The sequence below is a fragment of the Natrix helvetica genome, assembly GCF_964273705.1.
Source record: "Natrix helvetica genome assembly, chromosome: 1".
Classification (NCBI taxonomy): domain Eukaryota; kingdom Metazoa; phylum Chordata; class Lepidosauria; order Squamata; family Natricidae; genus Natrix; species Natrix helvetica.
Window position 1 is genome coordinate 91149238 of NC_138548.1, and position 26906 is coordinate 91176143.

Genomic DNA, 26906 nt, shown 5'->3' on the forward strand with positions numbered 1-26906 from the left:
TGCCTCCGGAAGGTCTCTGAAGCCTCTGGAGGGCCTGTGGGGGGGGAGGCTCTTTTCGCCCTCCCCAGGTTCCTATAAAGCATCTGGAGCCTGGAGAGGGCAAAAAAAGCATGTAGAAAATGGGGGGATCGCGCCTGTAGTGCGCGCATGCGCACTGGGGGTCGAACATTGCATTATGGGTACGGCATGCCCGCACACGACCCCCCTGTGCTCCCCCCACTTGTGGCCCGCGAGCCAAAAAAGGTTCGCCATCGCTGTTCTATGGTAATTTGGAATTGGGTGTAAACAGTGGCATTTGAAAAATTGTGTCGGTAATAGGAAGAATGGATTTAGTTAAACATCAACATATCCCAGGAGCTCACATCCCAGTCAATAAAGAACATTAAGTTTGTTAGGTACTGGTGCGATTAAGCACTAGCAATGAACCCCAGGTCGAGGTTATAACAGAGCAACCCTGTAAAGTATACGCAGCGTGCGATAGATAAAGCAACCACACTGAATAATGGATAGTAAAGTAACAAAATAAACTTTACTTTTTGAAGAATATAGCAAAATCCATAAACACAGCCAAAAAGTCATACACAGAAAAAACAGTCCAATACTACCAAGATAACTTGGATACAAGTAGCAAATAACTTACACACAGTAAGTAGTAGCAACAGTAGTAACAGTTAGACAGCAGTTATCATACATCAATCAAGAGAGAGAGAGAGAGAGAGAGAGCAACAACATCAGCTGCAATTTAAATGCTGTAATCTACTAATTAGCAGAGCTCCTCTCTTAAAGATACATAACATGCCTTGTGCAATATATTGTCTACCCAACTTGTTGGTTACAGAGGCTAGAAAAGAGGCTAGATATTTCAGCAAGACAATTATCTGAAATGTTCCTCCAGATTAACTTGTACTACTTATAGGCAAGTAAGAAAATGGCCTCCACAGTTGTATCAGGAAACCAACAACCTGACTAGGGGTGCAAGACTATTATATAAAACTTGTATATATTAAAAAAAATTGTATTGTATTAATAAAATGGTCCAATGTTAAGAAAGTCAGTATGACAAAACTTTATTAGCCAGCAAAACTGTACTTGATATAATTACACTTTAAAGGAACTATTACTCATTGATATTCAGAATTTAGTTCCAATTCTATCAAGTCCTAGTTAAGATCAAATTCTGAAGCATTCAGTAATCCGAGGAAAACCAAGGGGGAAGAAAGCATCAAGATTCCAGATCATTCTATACAGGCACAGGCAGGAATAAGCTTCACTCTACTTACTCTCTACCTACTCTCTACTTACCTTTTGAGGGATGTTAGCTGAAAATTCTCAATGCAATATTGCATAAAGCTTTTCAAATCTGTTTTGCTAATTCCACCAATAGGGTTGATGTCGGCACTGGAACAGTCATATTTGGTGAAATATCCTCGAAGGCTAAGAAGGAAATATTTTTTTATTTATTTTCTATAGGTCTAACAATATACATATATATACATACCAAAGACAAATTACTTGTGTGTCCAATCACACTTGGCCAATAAAGAATTATATACATATATTCATATATTCATATATACATATATATATATATATACACACATACACACACAGAGAGATTATATATATAGTCTCCCTTTATTTTATCAGCACAAATACAACACACATATATATATATATATGTGTGTGTGTGTGTGTGTGTGTGTGTGTGTGTGTTGTATTTGTACTGATAAATAAATAAAGGGAGACTAGTATAGATCTATTTCGAGCTAATTAGCTCTCATCAGCTAGCCATACCCTTACTGGGATTTGAACCCGGGCTGTATATATCTTAGGCAGGAGTCTTAGCCACTAAGCCTTATCACTTCCTTATCAGTTGAGCCAGGGATACCAGGGGTTGTAACACAAATACATACATACATACATATATACATACATACATACATACATACATGTATGTTGTATTTGTGATGATAAATAATGATAAATAACACATATACATATACATATACATATACATATACATATACATATACATATACATATACATATACATATACATATACATATACATATACATATACATATACATATATATATATATATATATATATATATATATATATATATATATATATATATATATATAATTCTTTATTGGCCAAGTGTGATTGGACACACAAGTAATTTGTCTTTGGTGCATATGCTCTTAGTGTACATAAAGAGAATAAATGCATTCATCAAGAATCAAAAGATACACCAGTTAGTGATAGACAATGTTACTAATAAGCTATAAAATCATACTAGGAAACTAATAAAACAATATAAACTGAAAGATACAAGCAACATGTTTATAGTCATAAGTAGGAGGAGATAGGTAATAGGAAGGATGAGAATAATAATAGTGCTATAGGGCACTGCACACCAGAACAACTAGACACAAGGACAGTTTTTCCCGGAATGTTATCACTCTGCTTAACAATACTGTCCCGCAATACTGTCAAATAATTTACTAAGACTATTATTAAAGATGCAGTGAAGATGGGGGTCAGTTGGTCAGCACAAGCTTTTAAGCAAGGAGTTATCTTGCCTGGGCCTGGTGCTTTTCCTGGCTTTTGTCTGTGAAATAGACCTTGCATCTCATTTTGTCTAATCTCCAGAGATGGTGGACCAATGAGTTGAGGCCAGTTGTAGGAGACTTGGCTGCTGTTGGTGTGTCTGAGATGGGGATTGTGGAAATAGGTGGCAGTAGTTTTCTCTCAAACCTACAGTAAATCATATTCAGGTCATCTGTCAGTTGTTTGCTGTAACTGGTGATATTTTTAAGAGTTTTTCACATGTTTGCTGGTTTATTTGTTGAGAACCGATTTCTTAGCTTTTCAGAATAGCTTCTTTTTGCTGTTCTGATCTCCCTTGTTAATAAGTTTCTAGCCTGATTGTACAGCCGTATATCGCCTTTTCTGTAGGCTTCCTCCTTGGTACGACGTAGCTGCTTAAGTTTAGCTGTGAACTAAAGGTTTATTGTTATTATACATTCACAGATTTCTGGTTGGCACACATAGGTCTTCACAAAAACTGGCATATGATGTTACAGTATCTGTGAGTTCATTCAAGTCTGCAGAGGTATCTTCGAAAACATTCTAATCAGTGGAGTCAAGGCAAGCCTGTAGCTTTAGCTTTGCCTTCTCAGTCCAAGTTCTCACTGATTTAATTGTTAATCTCACGGTTTTAAGTCTTTATCTGTACGCAAGTACATGGTGAATCATGCAATGATCATAGTGTCCCACAGCTGCTCATGGGACTGATAAGCATCTTTTAACGTTGCGTAGCAATGGTCTAAAGTATCCTTGCCTCTTGTGAGTTGACATGCTGAAAGTATTTGGTAGCTCTTTCCTTAAGTTGGCTTTGTTGAGATCTCCTAAAACAATTGGAAGTGAATCTGGGTATTTATCTTCAGCCCATATAATATGGTCAGCTAGAGTTTGTAATGCATTGTTTACACAAGCTTACAAATATATCAAGACAATACTCCCCAAAGTTATTCTGCAATTATAACTGTATAAATTTGTCCAATAATTTTGAGAAAAGGTCTGCAGACTGGATAAGGAAGACCTGCTGTAATGCTTCTATTAAGTCAGGGGTGTCCAAACTTGGCAACCTTAAGACTTGTGGACTTCAACTCCCAGAATTCCCCAGCCAGCTCTTGTGGAGTTGAAGTCCACAAGTCTTAAAGTTGCCAAGTTTGGACACCCCTGTATTAAGTCGAATGAAGTTAAACTGTTCTCTTTCCTCCCATTACAGCCTTCTCCGATTGGATGTGTATGAATGAATCAAAGAGAGGGAAGGTCACTCAGAAATATATCCACATTCAATTAAAAAATCTACAGTAAGTTTTTTAACTGTCAATTATAATTTATGTAATGTTACTATTTTTCAGACCACTTTTTATTATAGTTTATGTAGTATTGAGAAAAGACTCCCAGAGTTAACATGTCCAGTTATCTTCCTATAAGCTCTATAAGGTAACCGTTTTCTATTTGAAATTTACACAGAAGGAATATCTAATAGATAGTTGGTTACTTTACAGAAAACATAAGAAGAATCTCACCATTTCCAGAGTGACCCAGTAACATATTAGAGCGAGCTCTGGGCAGTAGGACTGGATCTGTTCTAGAATGATTCATAATCACTGGCAAAGACACATTTAATTCTCTTCTTAGCATAATTTGTCTATAATTTTGAGTCAGGCATATTAATTCCACCTTGAAAACCATACATATGTTACTGTGAAAGTCCGAAATCTGGTGAATGTCGACATTCACCGGTGAATGTCGACATTCACATAGTCACTTGGTGTATGTCCGAAATATTTGCTAAATACCCTTATCCTCTCGACACCCTTACCCTAATACCCTTATCCTCTTGACACCTCGGCTCCTCGCTTCCTTTTAAGCGTCTTCTATTCGCGGACTTCTTTTTTTTTAAAACCTGCGATCCTGCGCGGTTAGAACGAGTAGTTTCCAGGACCGCGAATTGAAAAGCAAAAGTAAAGCGTTACGCTGACTCTTTATATATATGTCACCGTGAAAGACCGAAATTGGTATGTGTCGACATTCACTGGTGAATGTCGACATTCACCAATTTCGGTCTTTCCATTCACCGGTGAATGTCGACATTCACCAATTTTGCTCTTTCACGGTGACACATACACACAAAGTTGTGAAGTTAGAATCATGTTCCATACAAATTAAAGTACTGAACCAAGTTAACAAAACTGGAACAACAACAAAAAAGGACTCCTCCAAAAATGCATATGTTCAATGCTAGAGTATAACATCTAAGGAGCTTCTGCAACGTTTTTTTGGAAAAGCTAAACAGCTCAAACATGATACAGAGAAATATTTCAGAGTGCTAAACGGCTTTTGCTTTTGAAATGTACCATTTGATAAGCAAAGCCAAACAGATCAATGTTTTTTTATTGTTATCAGCAACTAAAGAGATTTAATAAATCACCTTTCATCCACATTAGCTGTTCCAAGCACTAACAATCCACCAGGCATTCCACGAGTCCACAGACACAGCTGGGCAAATAGATAGCCGATTACCATTCTTATTCTGGCCTAGAAGTTAAACATAGAAATTAGGAATTACTAAAGCTAGAATTTTCAAATGGTATACAATAGAAATGGTACACAAAGCACAGTAGGCATTACAGGTAAAGGAGTAAGAGGGAGATCAAGATGATAATAAAGGTAAGAAGATAAGAAGAAAAAGGAGAGAGAGAACTGGAGAGTTATGGTAGTTGGGTAGAGAAGACAACTGAAACTGCTATTAGTGGAAAAATATTTGACATCTGGATTATGGATGTTAAGATCCAAGACACTTTCATCTCTCATCTTTCTTATCTGTCCCAGGGAGGGAAACCCCTTTTCAAACCTTTGAATGAATGCTGCCTTAATTTTTGTCCCCTTTTAATTCTGGGAAAATTGTATAGGGGAGCATAAGAAATGTGAGTATAAGAAATGTAAGTTGTATTGGACAAATAAACCAACAATGAAATAGAGGGTTAAAGCCCTTAAAATTTATATGAAATAAAACAAAACAAAACAAAAATACAAACCAATTGATTTCCCTTCATGCATAATTACTCTTACAAAAGGTATGAGATGTTGAGACTTTGCCTGAGAGAGAATGACTAGCCTAAGTTACCTAACCCAGTTTCATGACTAAGGTAGAGCTACAATTGATAGCATCCTGGTTTCTAGCTTGATGTCTTAACCAGTCTCCTAATTTCTATCCTGATATCTTAATATACACATAGCCACCCAGCAATTGGGCAATCTGTGTCACAATTCTGCCCCTTTCATTAATAGCAAGTAGAAGACACTATCTAGACTAGTGGGTGTGTCTAGTTTAACTCTTGGAGTTACATGATTGGAGTATTCCAATATTTGAAAGGCTATCACAAAGAAGAGGGGGTCAAGCTATCCTCCAAAACTCCTAACGGCAGGACAAGATGTAAAGGATGGAAACTTACGAAGGAGGGATCCAACCTAGAAGTAAGGAGAAATTTCCTGACAGTGAGAACAATTAATCAATGGAATGGCTTGTGTCCATTGGCTTGTGGATGCTCCAAAGCTGCAGGGGATCGCCACCGCCTCCGTGCTTTTTGGCCTCCGTGTGTTGTGTTTTGGCCTCTGCACAATCTGTTTTAGACCCGATCCAGGCTGCCGGGATCACCACAACACATCACCGCCACCGCGCATTGCGTGACTAGGATCTTTATTATTCCAAGGGGTTCTTGGTGCTCTCTGAGCTTGGTTGTTTTCTTGCAGACATTTCATTACCCAAACTAGGTAACATCATCAATTCTAGTAAGCAGTGGGTTTTGTTCTCAATTTATATTCTAGTGGCTTGCCTAGTGTAGGCAGGAGTGATCTTAAAGGTTCTTTGGGTGGGCCTTTACTGTTGGCTTGTTTGGCTGTTTCACGATTGGGACATTGTGTTTTCTTGATTGTTGGTCTGATGTTAATTTTTGGAATTAATTTGGGCACTGAATTGCTGGTAGAGAGATGCTTAGATCTTTTTGTTTCCCTTTTGCTTGTTGATTATCACTTGCACAGTTTATAGACATATTGTTTGTTTTATGTGTCTAGTGATGGTCTCAAAAGAAGGCCGAAGTCAGCTGGTCAGCGTGCACATGCTTGCTGGAGCTGACAGAGCAAAGCCTCACGTGCTCTAAAAATGGCACAGTGTGCCACCTGTGGCACGTATGTCATAGATTCGCCATCACCAGCTTAGAATGTTTTGAAGGGCTTTAGTTGGCTTGCGTGCTACGCTGATTCCATATGATTATAGCAGTCTGTTAGTGGTTTCTGAGATGTTCTTGACGTATGGTAGTATTATCCTTTTTAGGGGTTGTTTTGGCGTTGTTGTATTGGGTTAGGGTTAGTGTAGTATTCCGGCACTTTTTTATAACTATCCACGCAACTTTAACATCAGACGAATAATCAAATAAGCAATACTTTAATCACGAAACTGTCAAACAAGCCAACAGTAAATAGTCCAACCAAAGAACTTCTAAGATGTAGGTGTCAAACTCACCGCATAAGGTTGATGTCACGTGATGTATTGCGATCTTTTTTGCCTTTGTGAAGCTGAGGTGGGTGTGGCCTGTACGCAGGTCTCCAGTTTGACACCCCTGCTCTAAGTCAACCTCATTAATACTGACAAGGAAAGACACTGTAAAATAAATTGAGAGCAAACCCAATTCCCTTCTAGCACATATGATGTTAAGGATGGGTAATGAAATGTCTACAAGAAAACAACTCAGCTCATAGAGCACCAAGCACCCCTCATTTCAACTCTGAACTACAAATATTCTTCTTTATTATATTACCTGAAGATTCTGTAGAGCCAGATTTTCTCTCGTACTTCCTCCATGCACTTGATACTGAGGAGATCGTCCCATCACTGTACTGAAAATCCCCCAAATGGCTTTTACTGCACCATCTATATTTACGTTGATATGATAGCTGGGGAAAGAAATTCTGCCTATGTAATTGTGTCTAAACTAGCACTAATAACAAATAAAGCATGCACAACAGGTTAATAAAGAAAAGATATAATTTGAAACTCAATCATGCTTTCCTGTTTAAGCATTATGCAATTCTTTGGGTGGCACAGTGGTTAAAGTGTGGTATTGCAGGCAAGCTCTGCCCACAACCTGCAGTTCGATCCTGACATGACTCAAAGTTGATTCAGCCTTCCATCCTTACATGATCAGTAAAATGAGGACCTAGATTATTGGGGGCAATATGCAAATAATGCTTCAACATTGTAAACTGCCCAGAAAGTCCTGTAAAGTGCTAAGGGGCGGCATATAAGCCTAAATGCTATTGCCATTAAGCATTATGCATTAGACACAATGCCAGCTGGATAACCTTGGCGAAAAGGAGGCCATGGCAAAGCACTTGCCAAGAAAACTTCAGGGACTTGTCCAAGTAGTTGTTAATCAAAAAGCTGACTTTAAGTCACGCACACGATTAAAACATTTTTAAGAGTTTCACTTCACTAACATGGCTCTCAGCTTTTAAAGCTAATACTAACTCTAGTTAGGCAAGTGCTGGCCAACTGCATTTTTTTCTGTAAAATAGAAAATGTGTCCGTGAGAATGTGTGCACAAAGGTGAAAAAGATTTCTCTATAGCAAAAAATAATAATATTTTATTAGTAGGAATGAGGAGAGTAGTAATTCAGAACAGTTTTGATTAGATGGATTGTTGCTCTGATCTGTAAAAAAACCCTTCTACTTCAAATGTGATAAGCAACATTTCATAGGGTGTCATTTCGAGACCTCACCTTAAATTTAGGCCAGGGGTGTCAAACTCAAGGCCTGCGGGCCAGATCAAGCCTGTGGGGCACTTAGATCTGGCCCACGGGGCTAACCTGGAAAAAGTGAAGGATCAGTCCGTGGTGCCTCTGCCAGTGAAAATGGAGCTCCGTTTTCACTGGCAAAGGGTTTGCAGAAGGCTATCATAGCAGAGCTATCACTAGCCCTCAGGCCGCCACAGGTGCCCGCAACATGAGTGACATCGAGCTGGCCATGCCCATCCCAGCCCCTCAATGTCAAACACAACCCTAATGCTGCCCTCAATGAAACCGAGTTTGACACCCCTGATTTAGGTCATGAACAAAAGAGCAGGTGGAATGGACTAAAAGTTCAGTAGTTGGGTTTGTTCAAAAGACCTTTTCAAAAAAAAAAAAAAAACTGGATGTTGTGAAAGAACATGTCACCCAGAGTCCTCAATTTTTAATCCAAAGAGCCTAAAGATATCCTGTCATCAGTATACCTACCCACGTCCAGCATACATGCCAAAACTTTTTTTCTGCCACAGTTTTTGTGACAGTAAAATGGAATGATAATGTATTTATATGAATACGCAAAAATGCTTTTCCATCTCCTCTTGTATGGAAAATCTGTCATTCGGGAAGACCTTTTTCTTTTTTAAACAAGTGCATGTTGAAAAGCACTGTTTATGCACCAAGGGGGGGGGGGGGGGGATGGAATTGGTTAATGAGGGAAATGTTTTAAGTCATAAGAAAGCCTACACCAAAACTGAAATGCAGACTAACACTTTTAAGCCACGTTCCCTTCTCTTTCAAATATTGTTCGTGGTGACCGCTGATACATTTTATTACTCAATAGAAGTGTAACTTTGCATTCAAGGATTTTTACTACCATTATTACACTAGATTGGGGCTGGAATGCACTTTTATATAATTTAACTATATAATATATACAATATAGTTTAACTATTCAATGTTAAATTTTATACCTGCCTATTTCTTCAGCCAAAGACTTGGCTCTGTCGTACGTATCCTGAGAAGAATTCTCACTAGCCATGTAGCAAGTTGTTAAAAGACGGCCACACAGCTCCTGGGCTTCCTTTGGTATATACATTTCATCATTTACAATTCTGCGAACGTCATCCAAAACTGTCTGATCTGAAAAAAAACAAGGGTGTAGGAAAAAGAGGAGTGTAAACAAAACATTTTTTCACATTTGCATTTAGAACACAAAATTGAAAACCATTTATTTCAATTCATAAAATAAAACCCTGTATTAAATAAAACTCTTTAATTTAAATCTGTTTAAGTTTACAGATCAACACACATATACATTTACTTCTATTCTAAACAAGTAACTTAATCATGTTGTGTCAGAAGAAAGCAACATTTGTTAAATGTGAAAAATGGTCATAAGTTGTTTTTCCCCCAATGCCACTGTAACTTCAAACGGTCCCTAAAAAAATGTTTGAAAGTTGAGGGCTACCTGTACTCCCTTGCTTTTAAATATCCTGATCCATATGGGAGATAGGAACACGCATTGCAATCTGACTAAAATCAACTGGACTAGAAAATTTAGCCTTGGCTGAATTTTTAAAAATGTTTTTATAAAAGGTAGTTAATCTATAGTTATAGAGTATAGCATATTACGGACATGAAATTAGCCTTACAAACATAAAAAGAAGTCGTCAGATCAGTGGTGGGTTCCTGCCGGTTCGCACCGGATCGTGCGATCCGGTTCGTGACGGAACCCGGGAGTTAACGGACCCGGAAGTAACTTCTGGGAACTGGCACCGGCCCTGTCGCTCGATCGCCCTTGCCGTCCCAATGCAGCTCGCTCGCTCGCTCCCTCGCCCGTCCGTACTTAATTAGCTAGCCCAGCCTGCCGCTCAATGATTGCCTGGAGTCCAGCCAATCAGTGAGCGGGCTGGAGACGACCCGATTAAAAGCGGGCCCTCCATTTCAAAATTCCCTTCCCTTCGCGTTCCAGGACCTTGCTGCTTCCCTCAGGAAAGCAACTAAGCGCGAGGGGGACGGCGGGAGGCTAGCTTCGCCGAGGGGAGGCCTCCGGGCCTTCCCTCGCTGAAGCGCCGGGCTGGCGTGGGCTGTGAGCGGTGAGCCTCTGTGAGAAAAGGCCTCCAGGCCTTCCCTCACTGAAGCGCCGGGCTGGCGTGGGCCGTGCGGGCGGCGGATGGCGAGCCTCCGCAAGGAAAGGCCTCCAGGCCTTCCCTCGCTGAAGCGCCGGGCTGGCGTGGGCCGCGCGGGCAGCGAGCCTCCGTGAGGAAAGCCCTCCGGGCCTTCCCTCGCTGAAGCGCCGGGCGTCATGGGCCGCGCGGGCGGTGAGCCTTCGCTTTGCCAGATTTTGTGTGTTTCACCCTTTATGTAATTCTGAGATGGTTGATGGTTCTGTGACCTTCCTGGCACTGTCCTTTATAATTTTCCACAATGCCTTGATGGTTTTTATTCCAGTGGCTTTGTCTTTCCTGTCCTTAGGGTTAGGAAAAAGAACTGGTTTCATTTGCAGTCTTTTGTGGGGGGGGGGGAATTCTTATTTTTTGGTGTTTTCCTGGCACTGTCATAGTTTGTGTGGGTGTGGGTGTGTAATGTCCCGCAGTTATCTACGCATTAATAATGATCTAGTAATATTTCCTTACACATTTTAGGGACGTTTCCTTACATAATTGGTGTTTTCTTTCAGACTTTTGGATTTCTAATTTCTGTTTCTGTTAGTTAGCAATTGCTAAAACAAATCCCACGTGAAAAAGTATTCAAAGCCTTCTTGCTTTTAATTGTCAATTTATTTATTCCTGCACATTGTAATATTTATTCATTTTCATATCTCTGTTTTTCCACTGTTGTGCAAACACAATTCCAGCTGAATTCAGTGACATTGTTTTGGCCACTCCCACCCGATCACATGGCTGGCAAGCCACTCCCACAAAGGAGGCCACACCCACAGAGTAGGTTCCCAAAAAATTTGAAACCCACCACTGCGTCAGATGTAGGGAAATAAGGAGTCAATAAAAACATTCTTCACAAAACAGATAGTTAATATATAAGACATGCTAATATTGCATGCTCTATCACAGTGATGGCTAATCTTTTTCCCATCGCGTGCCAAAAGGCAGGCGTGTATGACCCCCCCCCCTCATTTGCCGCATTATGGACCCGTTTTTCGCCTCCACAGGCTCCAGAGACTTTCTAGGAGACTGGGGAGGATGGAAACGGCCTCCCTTGCCCCCCCTCCCCCGCCGAGGCCCTCAGGAGGATTCTCTGAAGCCTCTGGAGGGTGAAAAATGGCCCTACGGGCAACCCGGAAGTTTGGGAATGGACTTTTGCCTTGCCCTTGGGGCCATTTTTCACCCTCCAGAGGGAGAAAAATGGCCCAACACGCAAATGGAAGTCTGTTCCCGAACTTCCGGTTTGCGCATTGGGTTGTTTTTCTCCCTCCAGAGGCTTCAGAGAAGCCTCCGGAGAGCGAAAAATAGCCAAAAAATAAAGGCTGAAGCCAGCTGGCCAGTGCGTCCATGTGCACTGTAGCTGACAGGGCAATGCCTCGCTTGCCCTAACAAATGGCTCCGCGTGCCACCTGTGACAAGCGTGCCATAGGTTCACCATCATGGCTCTATCAGCAACCAGTAATAAGTGACAAACATGAAGAAGGCTATTGTATTTATGTCTGCCTATGAGTCTCAAAAGGTGTGTGGGTGTGGGTGTGTATACACACAGACATACATATGTGTGTGTGTGTGTGTGTGAGAGAGAGAGAGAGGCGGGTTTCAGGGGATATGGTCCGGTACGTGCGTACCGGTGCAAGAAATCGGGCGTGCATTTGCGGACCCGTTCCTCCAGAACTGGAACGGTCCCTCCCATGGCCTGCCCCCGCTCGCTCCCCCCACCCACCCAGTCGCCGCTCTCTTGCACCGCCTGTCCGCACCATGCTTGTCCCGCCCACTGACTTCCTTTGTCGGAAGAGAGGACTCAGCTGTTGGAAGAAGCCCGCGCTTCCTTCTCTTTGAAAAGCACCTTGCAAAACCGGGACTTTGCAAACACTTCTCAAAGAGAAGGAAGGGGGGGAGGGAGACGGACTTCTTCAGACGAGACCAGAAAGGCAACAACTTTCCTTGGATCATAGTGAGGTGAAGCGCCCTCAGACATATTCTCCCTACCTAGGGCGGCCGAGGCGGGTGAGCGGGAATTTGGAAGCTCCCAAAATCCGGCAAGAAGGTAGGGGGCGCCTGGCGGAAGGCACAGCTTCCCTTTCAGCCTCCAAAGCCACACTCGGCCCGCTCAGCTCCCAGGGATGTTTTCCCAGCCCGCCACCAATTTATAAATAGAAATTAACCGTCTTCTTTTAAACTTTCAATGAGAATTTAAAAAGGAAAGTTTAAAAAAAGTTGGTTAATTTCCATTTATAAAGGTCACATGGTGGCGGTACGTGGGCTACTGACCGACCCAGTGCCTGGCCAGGGTGGCGGGGCTGTCCTGGAGCGTTTCCCAGGTGGGAAGGGGCGCCAGGAGAAAGCCCAACTGCTGAGACAGCAAATTTCAAGGAAAAACGCAGCTGCTGGAATCGGTGCGCCACTGCACCTGCAACTTAATGCTCTCCAAGAAGCCTGTGTTACTGGGAGTAGCAGAAGCAGCAGCAGCTGGTGCCACCACCACCCCCTATGTCCAGCCTCCTCCTCGGGAGCCTCGCAGCCGTTTGCACATCTCTCCCGAGGTTCTTTCGGGAGGTGAAATGGGTTCGCCATCCCTGATCTATAGTGTATCCCCGAGCAATTCGCTGAGCATTTAACATATGTTTCAATATTAGGAAATTATAATTACAATTTATTATAATTATAAATGTAATTATAGTTAAGCTTTGGCTGTGCTTTGGATTTGACAAGGAAAAGTAGAATGCTTTGAAGTATATGGTGGAAATATACTTCTGTAACATCTGTTGGCAACTTCTTAAAGCAATTGCATCATGTCCAAGTCACTTCTGGTTTGCTAACAGAGCCGGTTTAAGCCCTCAGGAGCCTTCAGGGGCTTTCCAGAGGCTTCCCTGAAGGCTCTGGAGGGTTTAAATCGGCCCTACGAGCAAACTGGAAGTCCATTCCAGAACTTCCGATTTGCCCTTAGGGCTGGTTTTTTGCACTCCGGAGGCTTCAGGAAAGCTCCTGAAGCCTCTGGGAGCGCATGGGGCTCTTCTGGCCCTCCCCAGGCGCCTATAAAGCCTCTGGAGCCTGGGGAGGGCGAAAAAAGCATGCAAAAAATGGGGGGTTGTGCCTGTCATGCGTGCATGCGCGCTGGGGGTTGAGCACGCCCACGCACAACCCCCCTGCGCTCCCCCCAGCTTTTGGCACACGAGCCAAAAAAGGTTTGCCATTGCTGCTCTAGATTGATGGTTAAGGGCAAAAGATTCAGTTTAATTTGTACATTTGCTAAAAAGGTTAATGTCAAATAATGCAAAAAACGATGGAGCCCGAGGGGCCAATGGTGTAATTCAATTTTTAAAAAGTTCATATAATCAATGAACAAATTAAACATAGAAAGGGTTTCCAAGAAATATGAAAACTGATACAAATACAACTAACCTTTGGTAACCCAAACTGCTAAAATGCACTTACTTCCATTTTTTACTGCGTAACAAATCTGAAGACACATGGAGTAGACAATGCAGGCTGCAGATGAACTGTCCACACCGCCACTAAGTGGCAAGAAAAATCCTCCCTTAACAATCACAATAAGGAAACCAAATTAGAACATTGTTGGGAACCATGCATGCAACTTTTCAGAAGTTGTATCTTCAAACTATTAATTTTATAGTTCAACATTATTTATTTCTAGTTATAATTATCCATGAATGGTCCGTAATTATTAACATCAAAAATGAAGGTTAATTTACAATTTGGAAACAGATGTAGAAAATATTGTCTAAAATCCTGCAGCTGTAAAGGTAACACAAGAATATATATTATATTAGTTTGGCTGAGACTACAGGTAGTCCTCAACTTACGACCAAAATTGAGTCCAAAATTTATGATGTTAAGTGAGAAATTTGTTAAGTGAGTTTTGCCCCATTTTGCAACTTTTTTTGGAACATTTGTTAAGTGAATCACAGCAGTTGTTAAATTAGAAACATCGCTGTTAAGTGAAGCTGGCTTCCTCATTGACTTTGCTAGTCAGAAAGTCGCAAAAGGGGATCACATGACCCGGGGGAGACTGCAACCATCATGAATGTAAAACACATGACCATGGAGATGCTGAAAGGTCATAAGTGTGAAAAATGGTCATAAGTCACTTTTTTAGTGCCGTTGTAACTTCAAAGTCACTAAGTGAACTGTTGTAAGTTGAGGATTATTGGTATCTACTATTTGGATCTTCTCTTTTCAGAACTGTCTCTCTTAACAATGACAATTAAAGGCAGCCATTACATAAGAATATGGAAGAATTGGTATTTTAATACTTTTATATTCCCCTTCCCACCCTATCAGCCTTTCTGAATTATGACTCTTAACAGATATATAACCTCATTAAATATAAATTATGCATGTTCTGGCAAGTGCACACTAACTAAATTTACTTGCTAAATATATTATCAGCACAACTAAAATTGCAAACCTACTTATGGCAGCAATAGTGCAGTTAACCAACTGTAGCAGTTTTTCTTATTAAGCAGAGGCAACCGCTACACCAACACTTCTCTTGGAGCTTACTAGGTTTCCTTCCCCCACTCGCTATAAAGATTCGTTTAATTAGAGAAGAAGTCAATTAGAAACTACTAACTTCAGAGAAAAGCAGCAGACTACAGCACAGTTTATTTTGAAGATTTAGCGTGTTTCCCTAAAAACCCCCCAAATAAGCTCTTGGCCTTATTTTTGGGGAGGTCTTATTATTTTTGAAATGCAAAGGTGGCGAGTGTGGTCACCTCATGGTGGCTGCTGTGATGCAATATTTTCGGAGAGGTCTTATTTTCGAAGGAGGGCTTATTTTAGCGCATGTGCTCAAAAGCCCGATTGGGCTTATTATCCAGGGAGGTCTTATTTTCGGGGAAACAGGGTATCTTTGGATGTCAAGCTTCGAAGTGCATTCAAACTGCTTTCATTTTCATTGTTTTGCAAATTGCCAACACACCCGGTGGGGGGAAGGGAGAGAAATATTGGAATGTGTATTCCAGGCTATAAGAAACCAGAACTTTCCACAACACCACCTGGACGCCCAATTGGACAATGTGACCTGCATTAATGGGGGGAGGGAAGATTCTATACTTTAATAATACTGAATTTCCTGGGAATTCTCTAGCACTGTTTCCATTTTCATGGTGTGCCGAAATGATGTACTCAATAAAGCTTTGCATTAAGACAGGGTGTCAAACTCATGTCGTTACGTGACATATCGGGACTCTCCTTTCGGAACCTTGACACTGGAGTTCATACAGATATCAAAGGCATGTTTCTTAACTAATATGGCAGGTTGACTATCACCTAATTAGGAGCATGTTCATCTGCATAGTGTAAGCATAAAGATAAGCTGAGTTCTGTCGTAAGGAGTTTGCTACATTTCATGTCTATAGTTCATAAATACTCTGCTAAATGGGAGTTCCCTCCATTTATGAGCACATGCATAGCATGCTCTTAATTTCCAAATATGCCTATTGACTCAAAATGTGGGATCCCTGCTTTAAGTCATTAGCAGATGGACAATGTTAAAAAACACAAGACACCACTCATTACAATCCCAACTCAGGTTGCATTCACTTACTTCATATTATGTCAACGTTTTTGGCTGCAAAGCCACCAAAGCATTATCCTTTTGCTCAGTGTAAAACCCTCTAATACAGGGGTGTCAAACTCAATTTCATTGAGGGCCACATTAGGGTTGTGTCTGACCTCGGGAAGACTGGGGAGGGGGGCATGGCCAGGGGAAGTGTGGCCAGCTTGATATCACTCCCCTCCCCCCGAGCTCTGTTTCCTCTGGCAGAGAGCTGCAGAAGGCCGTCGTGGCTAAAAATGGAGCCTCCCAATCTCTGTTTTCTTTGGGAGAAGCACTGCAGGCCGGTCCTTCGCTGTTTCCAGGACGGCCCCGCAGGCCATTTCTAAGCACTAAGCCTTCAGTTTTATACCCCTTTATAATAATATGGAATTATGATGTATTAAAAAGGAGAAGAGAAGAAGCTCAGGCAGCAAGAGTTTTTGATCAATGGCAAAATGCCCATTCCCAAGCTCTTCCTGTGTGAAACAATCTTCAGTTTCATTTCAACTCTTTGAAACCTGATCAAAGAGTTTAGATGACAGAAGATGATGCAGGTCATAAACACCCCAAAGGTCATAAACAGCCCAAAGGCAGCATATATAGGTCAATTGCTATTGCAAGCTTCTAGTTTATACATACATATAGAGAAAGGGAGGGACACACACCTTTCCTTCTTTATCTTAATCTTCATAAAGATTTTACCATTGCTTAGAATTTGGGTCAATAAAAAAATTAAAATCTTTACCTGTTTACTACACCTTAAGTAGTCCCAAAGCCAGCATGCTGGACCTAGGCTGAAATACAGCAGACATATTTTAAAACAGATATAAAAAGCACTCTCTCACAAAATCATGTCATTTAACTTCCTGGGATCACTAATTGCCATCATTAATGTTTTTATAGTAAAGCAATGCTCCTTTATTTATGTTGTGCACAATTATCCATTATGTATAGCACAATCATGTAGGGTTACTCAGAATAAATTCCAAAGAGCCAAGGTTTTATTCCAGGATCTTGTGCCCACACTGCAGCTGAAGGTTCTTACCCTAAATGAAAATTCCTTCCTTCAAGAAAAGATAATTTCCAGATGCATATGACACCATTGGGGAGAATTCCCCAATGATTCCAGCTTTGCAGACCAGCGGAGGAGGGGATGGTTCACACAAGTGGCTGACAAGCGCACACAAATGGAGTGTGTGTGTGTGCATGCATTTGCTCATTGCTCGCCCAAGTGAGGATGCATGTGTATGTGTGCATGCTTGCCAGCGGTTTCCACGGCCCAGCTGTGAACCCCTCACGGTCCCCTCACTAGTGGGTCACGGCTAACAATGGACCACCAGTTCAGATTGTTAGTTATCTGCACTCCCAGATACTTAATACTGTTGACTCCCTCTACATCTGCATCCTTGATACTGAGTGGAGAATGGCCATGCTCCACTCAGAAAAGCAGAGTTAAATTAAAGAGAATGAAGCAGAGTGACTAAAATCTATAGGAATTATACCTAACCAACCGAATCCTCTATCAATTCTGAGTACATGCTGCCATGTCCCTCTGCTATGTGTGTGTCCCCCCCCCCCATAGCTTCCAGCCACATATCCTTGCTGCAGGTAAAGTCATACATTAACCATTTTGCCTACCTGATCTCTTCCTCAGGACTATGATACTTCCATCTGATAGGTTCATTTGTAGGTGTGCATATATCATCGGAATTTGACAATGCAAAGTTTACTTTTATTCTAGGATAAGGAGTCACTTTGCTCGCCTGGTCAATCAGAAAAGAAAAATAAAGTCACACTACATAGACGATATAATGTTTTTCAGTAAAAGCAATGTATCTGACAATTCTGCTTCATGCCCATTGCTTGTAAATGTGTGTTATTCCTGACGCACATTGTTAAACTTATTCATTTATTTATAAATGAAAGCGCAAGCAAGAAATTCTTACTGCTAAGTTTCGGGAGGATATTTCTGCTCTATAACTTCTGACATCTTCTAAATCCAAAGTGGCAACGAGGACTTCCTAAAAAAATATGACAGAGAAATTAATATCCTTCCAAGTAAAACATTTTCAAAACCATTTTTCACTAGAGGTCTATAGTAAAATTGTAGTTAACTAGTTATATAGTTTATATTGGAGGCACAGAAGCACTTTGAGCTTATTTAATCTTATTATTTAGCTTATTGATAAATTCCTGTTATGTACCAACCCTCACAGATAGGAGTATTCATTGAATCCTGCAATGTATATTAACCAACATTATCAAGCACTGCACCCCCTGCTAGAGCATTACTATGTCATCCAGTGAAAACTGACGTCCTTGAGCAACTGTAGCACCATTCATAGATATCATGGCACATCCATCATAGTACAAGCGATCACCATCACAGCCTTTCTGGTTTGCCAAGACGTAGATTCCTCCATTCTGGAAAAAGATGGATATAAATGCACGTGTTGCTAATTACAACAACCTTTTACTGTACATTTAAACAGCAGAGGAACCATTTGGCAATCTTATTTAGGATAGCATTAAGCATCACTATTTGGGCCATTGCTGAAGCAATATGGCTATCCGGGGACATAGTCATGTTGACTTTGATGTGAAAGCAAGCCAGTATGTGCCAAAAATGCATTTTATGATGTCAGAACAATCCTGACTCTTCTTTTAAGATTTGGAATCCTTTAATATGTACAATGCAAATCTGCAACTGCAACCAGTTATTTTTCTACATAGAGATGATTTCTGGTGACAGTACTGTAAGAAGGTATAAGGAGAAGATGTACTGGAACAGATAAATGCCACAGTGTCTTGTTTCCATCATCATGAGAGCCTCAGGTGGCAACAAGGACTGAGATGGCACTTTCCTTGAGACAAAAAATAATTTAAAGAATTATCACATATAATGCAAAAATATGCCAGGAACATACCTTTGCTGTTGCAGAATTTACCAACTCCACTCGAGTGTCTGCTTTTCTTAATACATGGTGACTTGCAGAGGAATTTGTGAAGATTTCCACACCATCAATTCCCATTTCAATGTGAGGGCTATAAAATAAATAGCAAGCAAGTAAATAGCTTGTTTCCATGCTATCCAAAAGATTCATTTTACTATTATGATACACCACAAAAGAGTAAAAGAACTGAGCAGTTAATGGAATTTGTAAGCAACTAACCAAGCAGCAGGGGGGATAAAAATCGATGCTTTTTAAATAATAAATAAAAAAATTTGGATTTTTAAAAATTTAAATTGAGTTTTTTTTTATTTTTATCAAATTTATTTTAATAAAATGCTTTTGGAGTAAAAATATATCTAAAGATAGTTTTCTATTTAAGATACATTAATAATTTAGTTTATGCAGCATGGAATGGAGCTTAGTTATGTAGCATGAGGCTCTATATTCTGCAATATTGGGACTGACGGTGAGTCAATAGCGGTTCAGAGGAAGAGCCGCTGCGGAACAGAGATGACAGTCGCTCTTTAAAAATTATGATTTAAATCAAATTGATTTAAATTAAGCCTTACTAGTGATTTAAATCATGATTTAAATTTATGTACAGAAATTAGTGCAGTTAACACTTCTAAATAAGGTATACAGAAGACTAAAGCGTATCTCTTTTACCTGGTTGGTATCCATAGTTCTTCACAGATTTCAGTCCCTATGCAAGTATCCAAAGTTGCTAATACGGCATCACCAAATGGAACGCTTTCCTAAGATAAAGAAAAAATGGGGATAGACTATCAGAGATGACATAAAAGGAATCCATAACTAAAAATAGGATCAATAAAAAGAAAGATATTTGCCCTAAGTGTGATTAAGACATGGATGTGTACTCAATATCTAAATGGAAGGAAAATAGCCTGTCAGTCAAAAACACTCGGGCAATAATTGAAATGATGTTGGGCAAAGGGGAAGGAAAAATGAAATACTTGGTTGCAAGTATTTTAGCCAAGATTCTGAGCAGCTTCTAAAATCATAAAACCTAAAAATAATGAAAATCAGTTTTTAAAAACACCCACAATACTTTCAGCTCCAATTCTTGATCAAAAATATGGTCTTCACCCCATCAGGTTGTCAAAAGTATGAAGGTCATCTGATTCTCATGGAATAAGGTCTTCTAAAGGGAAAGAGCTGCCACTGATACAGCACATTTCCACACTTTTCTCAGACTCCCAAGGGATCTACCTCCAAGCTAATTCTTATAATGGGTACATTCTAATCAAACCCATGGAAAAGATGGCTTCATGCCGCATAGGGTGTATAATTAGAACTTTGAATAGTACTTGGAAACATGTCAACAGCCAATGGACTGCTGCAGGCTTCATCCTCCTAAAGTGGCTCTCATCTGTTAGCAAGTTGGCTGTTACTTGTTATATCAAGTGACGTTTCCAAGTAGCCTTCAAAGGGAGCCCCGAGTAAGAATGAACTTTTGTCTTGCTATTATTTTCATATGTTAAAGTTTTCTATTTTGTATGCATCTAATTCAATCCAATCCAAATTTTATTACGGTCCATAGACCAGCATATGTATGCACCAAGAATCTGCTGCTGTTCATTGTTGAATTTCAGCAGCATGAGTTTTAAGGGATGCAAAAAAAGATATTCTGCAACTGCATTCATTCTGTAAGCAACAGGTTGACTGTCCTTATTATCCTGTTTTATGAAACCAGAGTTTAGCTGAATTAAAAATATATCATCTACAAGGTATATGTCTATGAATTGAAGCAGCTTTTTGGAGGAGAAGTACAAAGGAAAAAAAAAATCAAGGAAGTCCAGTTGCATTTTGGAAAAAGCACCATTAGAACTTCAGGAACCTGAAGCTTCAGGTACAAAATATTTGGAAATTGTGGATAATACAGTACTTCTTTATGCTATTAAGCAAAGTTAAACATTTAAAGCTTACTTTATTAAGTATTAATAAACATAAGGTAAACTGACTTTTTAGATAAAGCCTGTATTTTTCAAATCAGGCATATGCACTCTACGATTTTTTGTATCTTGCTGATAAAAGATCTATCACTTTTAGGAGAATTTAGGAAAAAAATAAGCAGCCCAAAGTTTATTTTATTTACCTTTTGCTTTAAATGAGATGCTCTCTATTTCACAGGTATCAGCAAGTAACTAGTTTAATGAACTATTTTTGATTTCATCATATCTCTAAAGTTAAGAGAAATGAAGCAACATCAAAAGTTATTGGTTATACAATTGCAATTCTGAAGAGGTTAAGAAAATCATCATCTAACTTGGTGTCTCCCCAAGTACTTAGCCTACAACTCCAAGAATTCCCAGAGAGGAAAGACTTGAACTTCATTTCAGTCATTTTACCTGGTCTTTCAGAAAACTACAATGTTCTTGAATCCAGAAGAAAAGAATATTACCTGAGTTGTAATCTCTTGGATCATTCTTGGAAGAAAATATTCTTCTACATGCCTAGCAAAGGAAAAACAAAATCAGAGAGGGGGGGGGGGAGGGAGGGAGGGAAGAACCTTCATTGTATCTGTGCCACATGCAGCTTCCCTGTAAGCCTTAAGTACAGTACTGGTCAGTTTTTGCACAGGTGACTCTTTTACCTGCAGTATTATTGCCTTGACTGGGATATCTTGATTAAATCCTGTAAGATCAAATCCTGTAAGATCATAAAGGTTTTTCCATCTCTGCAGTTTGGGCCTTATTTCTGTTGCACTGTGCATGCACAAAATGACAGATGGAATTTGGGGATGTAGACAATGTTCCCTCTAAGCTGTGTTCTGGGCTCAGCAGCGATCCCTTCGCTTTGCAGAGAGAGGGAAGCAGCATGGAGTTGGACTTCCTGAGCCAAAGGTGTCCACAGGATCTTGAGACTTGATTTTTGAGCAGTACCAATCCATTCCACTCTTTCCTTTCCCTTTCTGTCTTTCTTCTATCTTCCTTTCCTTTTCCTTTCTCCTTTCCTGTCTTTTCCTTTCCTTATTTCCTTTTCCCTTTTTTTCTTTTCCCTCACTTCCCTTTCCCTCCCTTCTTCATCCTTTCCTTTCTTCTTTCCCATTTCCTTTTCTTTCTCTTTTCCTTTCCTTATTTCCTTTTCCCTTCTTTTTTTTCTTTTCCCTTCCCTTCTCTTTCCCTCCCTTCTTCATCCTTTCCTTTTCTTCTTTCCCATTTCCTTTCTTTTCCCTCCCCCTCCCTTCCCTTCCTTCCTTCCTGGGGGTCTGAGGGTGAGGGAGGGGACCTTTTCCTCCTTGCCCCCTCCCCAACATCTGCTCTGATGGCAATTATGACTAAAACGGCTCAAACACTATACTTTTCTGCACACACTGAAAAAAAATTAGAGGGAACATTGGATGTAGAACATGTCTTTTGAGTTCAGTACTACATCATCTGCAAAATGTACCTTTTTTTCTCAGTGGATGATAAGTGCTGCCCATAGATCATACACAGCTTACTATAGGCCATTTGTGGACAACATTACCATCCTACAGTGCAGCTGACAGGCCCCTTCAGCACCATAGTGAAATATCCCCACATGGCAAATAAGCTCTATGCAAAAAGTGTGGCCTGAGTGGTACGACTCTATTACCAGTCAGGAAGGTTGCTCTGAAGGAGGGGATCAGTTACTATGAGGACACCATGGGCAGCTAACCAATAAGAGCCATCAAAAATGAGTGAGATGGATGAACACATACTGGTATACTCAGAGATGTTGTTGGAAAAAGGCTGAAGAAAAGCTCCTATAATGCCACAAGCACAACCAGTTCTCAGTTTTATCCAATGATCATTGTTCGTATAGAATAATGTGTTTGCTTACATTATTCTATGCAAGTTAAGACAATTAGAATCTACAGTGTCTTGCAAAGCCATTATAATATTATAGGTCTGCCATCGTTTAGCAAGTATATCAGCAATGACACAGAATACAGGGATGCTAATATCCTAAATATTTTCTAAAATAGCAATGTCTCCCGAAGGATCTCACAGACTTACAGTGGCAAACATCAAAGGCAACCCAAATATTCAGATTCATTTGGACAAAAGCACAAATAAGGAAGAGAAGTTACCGTAATCTATTCCAAGGAGTGAACCACCTCATTTCTCGATAGTTTCCTGAATTTGCCAATGCTATCTTCGGCCGTATCAAAAGAATTTTTCTTCATCAAAATAAAAAGAAAATCTGTTACAAGCATATACTATGGAACCAAGAAAAAAAAGAGACTTGCTTTTTATTAATACCTTACCATATTTGAAAAATACCAAATCCACTGAGAGTCAAACATACAAATTCTAGGCCATTGATGGCTAAACTTTTTGTCGTCGCCTGCCAAAAATAATGCAATCTGTGTGCGACAACCTCCACCCGTGCCCCATCTCACTACGCATGCACGCATGATCCCCATACTCCCCCTGGTGCCCGCGCATGCACATGACCCCAGTGCCCCCCCCGCATGCACACACGACCCCCCCCCGTGTCCCATTTTGAGCCTAGGAGGCTCTCTGCAGCCTCCTGGGACCAAAAATGGGCTGCAGGGGAGGCATGCTGCACCCCCTGCTTCCTCCCTGCCCCCTGTGCATGTGCATGCAACCCCCACACCCCTGTGCATGCAGGTGTGACCCCCATCCCACCCCGCACATGCATGCATCTCCTGCATGTGCCCCACTCCCACGCATGGGCAGCAGAGAACCGAAAATCAGCTGGCCTGTGGGAGGCGCACGCGCATGCATGGTAGAGCTCAGCTGGGGCGATGGCTCATGTGGCCACAGGGAGGGTTCTGCATGTCATCTGTGGTCTAGGTTCGCCATCACCGTTCTAGGCTATGTGAATAGAATTATAACAAGAAACCATGATTCTAGCCATACTTCTGGTTACATCCAGTTCTGGACAACATACTGTAGTTTAAGAATACGGACACAGAACCATTTTCCAGTGGAGATCTCTCTCCCACTCCGGTCTGCTAATTCCAGGAATTCAAAAAGTTGGTTGTCACTTTTAAAGGCCCAGATACACTATATTGCCAAAAGTATTCGCTCACAACTGCTTCTGATTATGTGGATGGGTGAGCGAATACTTTTGGCAATATAGTGTACCTACAGAACCATTTATTTCATCAGGAGTTGTCTCATGGAGGACTACTGCATATAAAGTTATGTAGGTTGATAGCATGTCTTCTCTGGAGTTTGCCTCCTTGTCTTTTAACTTCTTTAAAAGCAGCTTGTTCCATTGAACACGCAAAGCCTCAAGCAAGTCCCTAATAGGCTGAAATTATTTACTCCAGTTTTCAATGCTGCCTAAATTTATCTTGCTTTTCCAGTTATCTTCTTCTCCATCTTCTTTCCCACATTTCAACTTTCTCTCCCTCTCTTAACGTGGAAAAACCTCAGCATGTGCATACAAATCTTCATTATTTCAATCCCAATTTTTCTCAGGCTTCAGATTATCAATTCAAGGCAAAGCTTGACTATCTGGGATCACAGGACAAGATGGCAGACAGCATTTGTTTATTTGATTGATTGATTTTCACAACTGGCCCATTCAGTTAAGTGACTCTAGGCAGCTTACAAAACAGTATTTCTAATTACTTACTTGTTTAGAAAAATTACTCTACAGTTGTAGCGAACATTCCGGTGCATAATAGGCCTATAGAAATAAAGATATTAAGTTATATATTTCCTTATTTGGATCCTTTCTTTTCAAGAATGTAAACTGATTTTGGATTGCATTCAAATTTCTGTTTCTTACCACTTGCATGATATATTTTTCATTTCTGTTTATATCAATTACAATCTCATATTAAGATGATCAAAATATTATTCAAAAATATGTTTGCATCACTGTCATTTATTGTATATAAGGAGGAATCAAATGTTAATCTTTTAAACTACCTTGTTTGTTATTCTAAAAGTCATCACATGTTTACCACTGAAGATAAATCTTTTCATCAAGTGGTGTACTGTAAATCTTCTATTTTCTTGAACCTCCAACACACTGAGAATACTAATTGGTTTCTGTTCTAAAATATTTCTTTATGTTTTACTGCAATGATCAGAATACTGAGAATATCAGTCTTCACATCACTTAATCCACCTTAACCCAGAAAACACAAAATAATCTCAACACACGACTCTCCTCCTGATTCTGTGATGTTGTAACTTACCAAATCTTACCTAGAGCTTGAACTCTGATTACCAACATTACTACCTTTTTCATATTTTAAAGTAAAAATTCTGAGATGAACTGGGATGACTACACGGACAGTAAAATTTGGGCTACAATAAGAAAGTGGTTTGCCGTAGCCTACTTTCATGACTTTTTTTTTATACCCTTAAACATAAACTTGAAGAAAGATAACACTTAAAATGTTCATCTTTAAAGAAAACAATCTTTTAACCAGCTAACTTAATCTGAAGCTAACATTGCTGTGTCTTTTTTACTAAAAGCCTCACTATGCAGTCAAGTAATAACACACTTACATCCCAATATCACATATTATGTCCTGAATACTAGGAGATTCCAAAAGCTTAGCCAAAACTTGAAATGAATGTAACAGTATGTCGGATTCATAATAATGATCTGAACAGTCATAACCACTAAAAAATAAAATAAAGAGAGAGATGAATTAAATTACAACAAAACATCCCACATTATTTGCATGCTGATTTTTCTAAATTCTAAAATCAATATCAATAGAAACACTTTTATTTACCTTATGCACATAATAATAATAATGCAGATTTAATTTATATACATCTACACATTTAAATATTTTTATGTTGTCAGAGAAACTAGGAATGTGTAACAAAATATGTTGTTGGATTACTATTTCTATTTTATTTTTATGTACTAAATTTTTTAAACTACCTAATAAATAAAGCTCTCCGGACAGTTTAAAAGAAAATACACTAACAATTTGAATAAAATCACCAATGTTAGATATGCGCCCTCCATTTCCTTAAGGTCCATTTCTACTGATGTAAACTATTTAATGCAAGAAGTCTCGCAAACAAAATGTCTGACTTCCTTCTGCTCTTGAAAACGTTCATTTTTTACCTCATTTTTGTTTGCGAGACCTGGTTGAATGCGTTTCTTTTGAGACACTTTTTTTACGGCAAGTAATTATCACGTTTTTTGGTCTGACCATGAAAATTGCAGAGGTGGTTGTCATTGCCATTTTTTGCAAAAAGTCCTTAGGATTGAAAAAGATTAATGTTACTCCTGAGCTTGCTTTTCCAGAGTCCATTGTTTGTGACCTGACTCTAAATACTACAGTTCGCTTCTTGTTATGTTACAGAGCCCGATTGTAATCTGTAATGAAAAAGTTAATTGAACTTTTAACCTGGGGGGGCTCCTTGCCCACATCCTTTTGTTCTTCTACTATTAATTAATTAGGCCTTAAATGAATCAACAAATGAACCAATGCATGTAACTTTTTACAATGCTGTTACATCCTTGGGGCTGGAGCAGTTAGTCATTGACACCACCAGGCTCAACAATTGTCTAGATCCAGATCTTAAATTTAATTTATGGCTTACACGTTTAAGAACCCTTTTCTAACAGCGATCATAATACAATTGACTTTCGTATCAATCTACATCCTCGTGAACTGGGTCTTAATGACTGTTCTCCAAATTATAATTTTAAAACAGCAAACTATGATTTAATAGCTGCTGATTTTGCATCTTTAAATTGGCACTGTCTGTTTTTAGGTTGTAAAAATCGGAATGGGACTGTTCTCCTCCTACCCTTCGCTGCCCCTATTTTGCCCCCAGGGTTTCTCCCCCAGTCATCCATCTCTACCATTTTGATGCCACTGTTAGGGGCCTGCTGTTCGTTCTGGGTAATAGGACTCAGTCTCTTC

At 40.0% G+C, this 26906-nt stretch overlaps 1 protein-coding gene across 2 annotated transcripts in view; it reads right to left on the bottom strand.

Annotated features, from left to right (window-relative positions):
• The window catches only part of NADSYN1 (NAD synthetase 1), a 38354-nt gene that overhangs the window by 8918 nt on the left and 2530 nt on the right, over positions 1-26906 (bottom strand). For both annotated transcript variants that reach the window (XM_081939720.1, XM_081939721.1), the window contains exons 3-17: positions 25522-25638; positions 24635-24688; positions 23115-23204; positions 21462-21513; positions 19706-19794; positions 19013-19130; positions 18378-18509; positions 18032-18106; positions 17724-17848; positions 16831-16879; positions 13961-14063; positions 9335-9503; positions 7397-7532; positions 5011-5117; positions 1303-1434 (exon numbers count right to left, since the gene is read on the bottom strand). In XM_081939720.1, the coding sequence (XP_081795846.1) occupies positions 1303-1434; positions 5011-5117; positions 7397-7532; positions 9335-9503; positions 13961-14063; positions 16831-16879; positions 17724-17848; positions 18032-18106; positions 18378-18509; positions 19013-19130; positions 19706-19794; positions 21462-21513; positions 23115-23204; positions 24635-24688; positions 25522-25638 (1548 nt within the window). The remainder of the gene's footprint in view (positions 1-1302; positions 1435-5010; positions 5118-7396; positions 7533-9334; positions 9504-13960; positions 14064-16830; positions 16880-17723; positions 17849-18031; positions 18107-18377; positions 18510-19012; positions 19131-19705; positions 19795-21461; positions 21514-23114; positions 23205-24634; positions 24689-25521; positions 25639-26906) is intronic.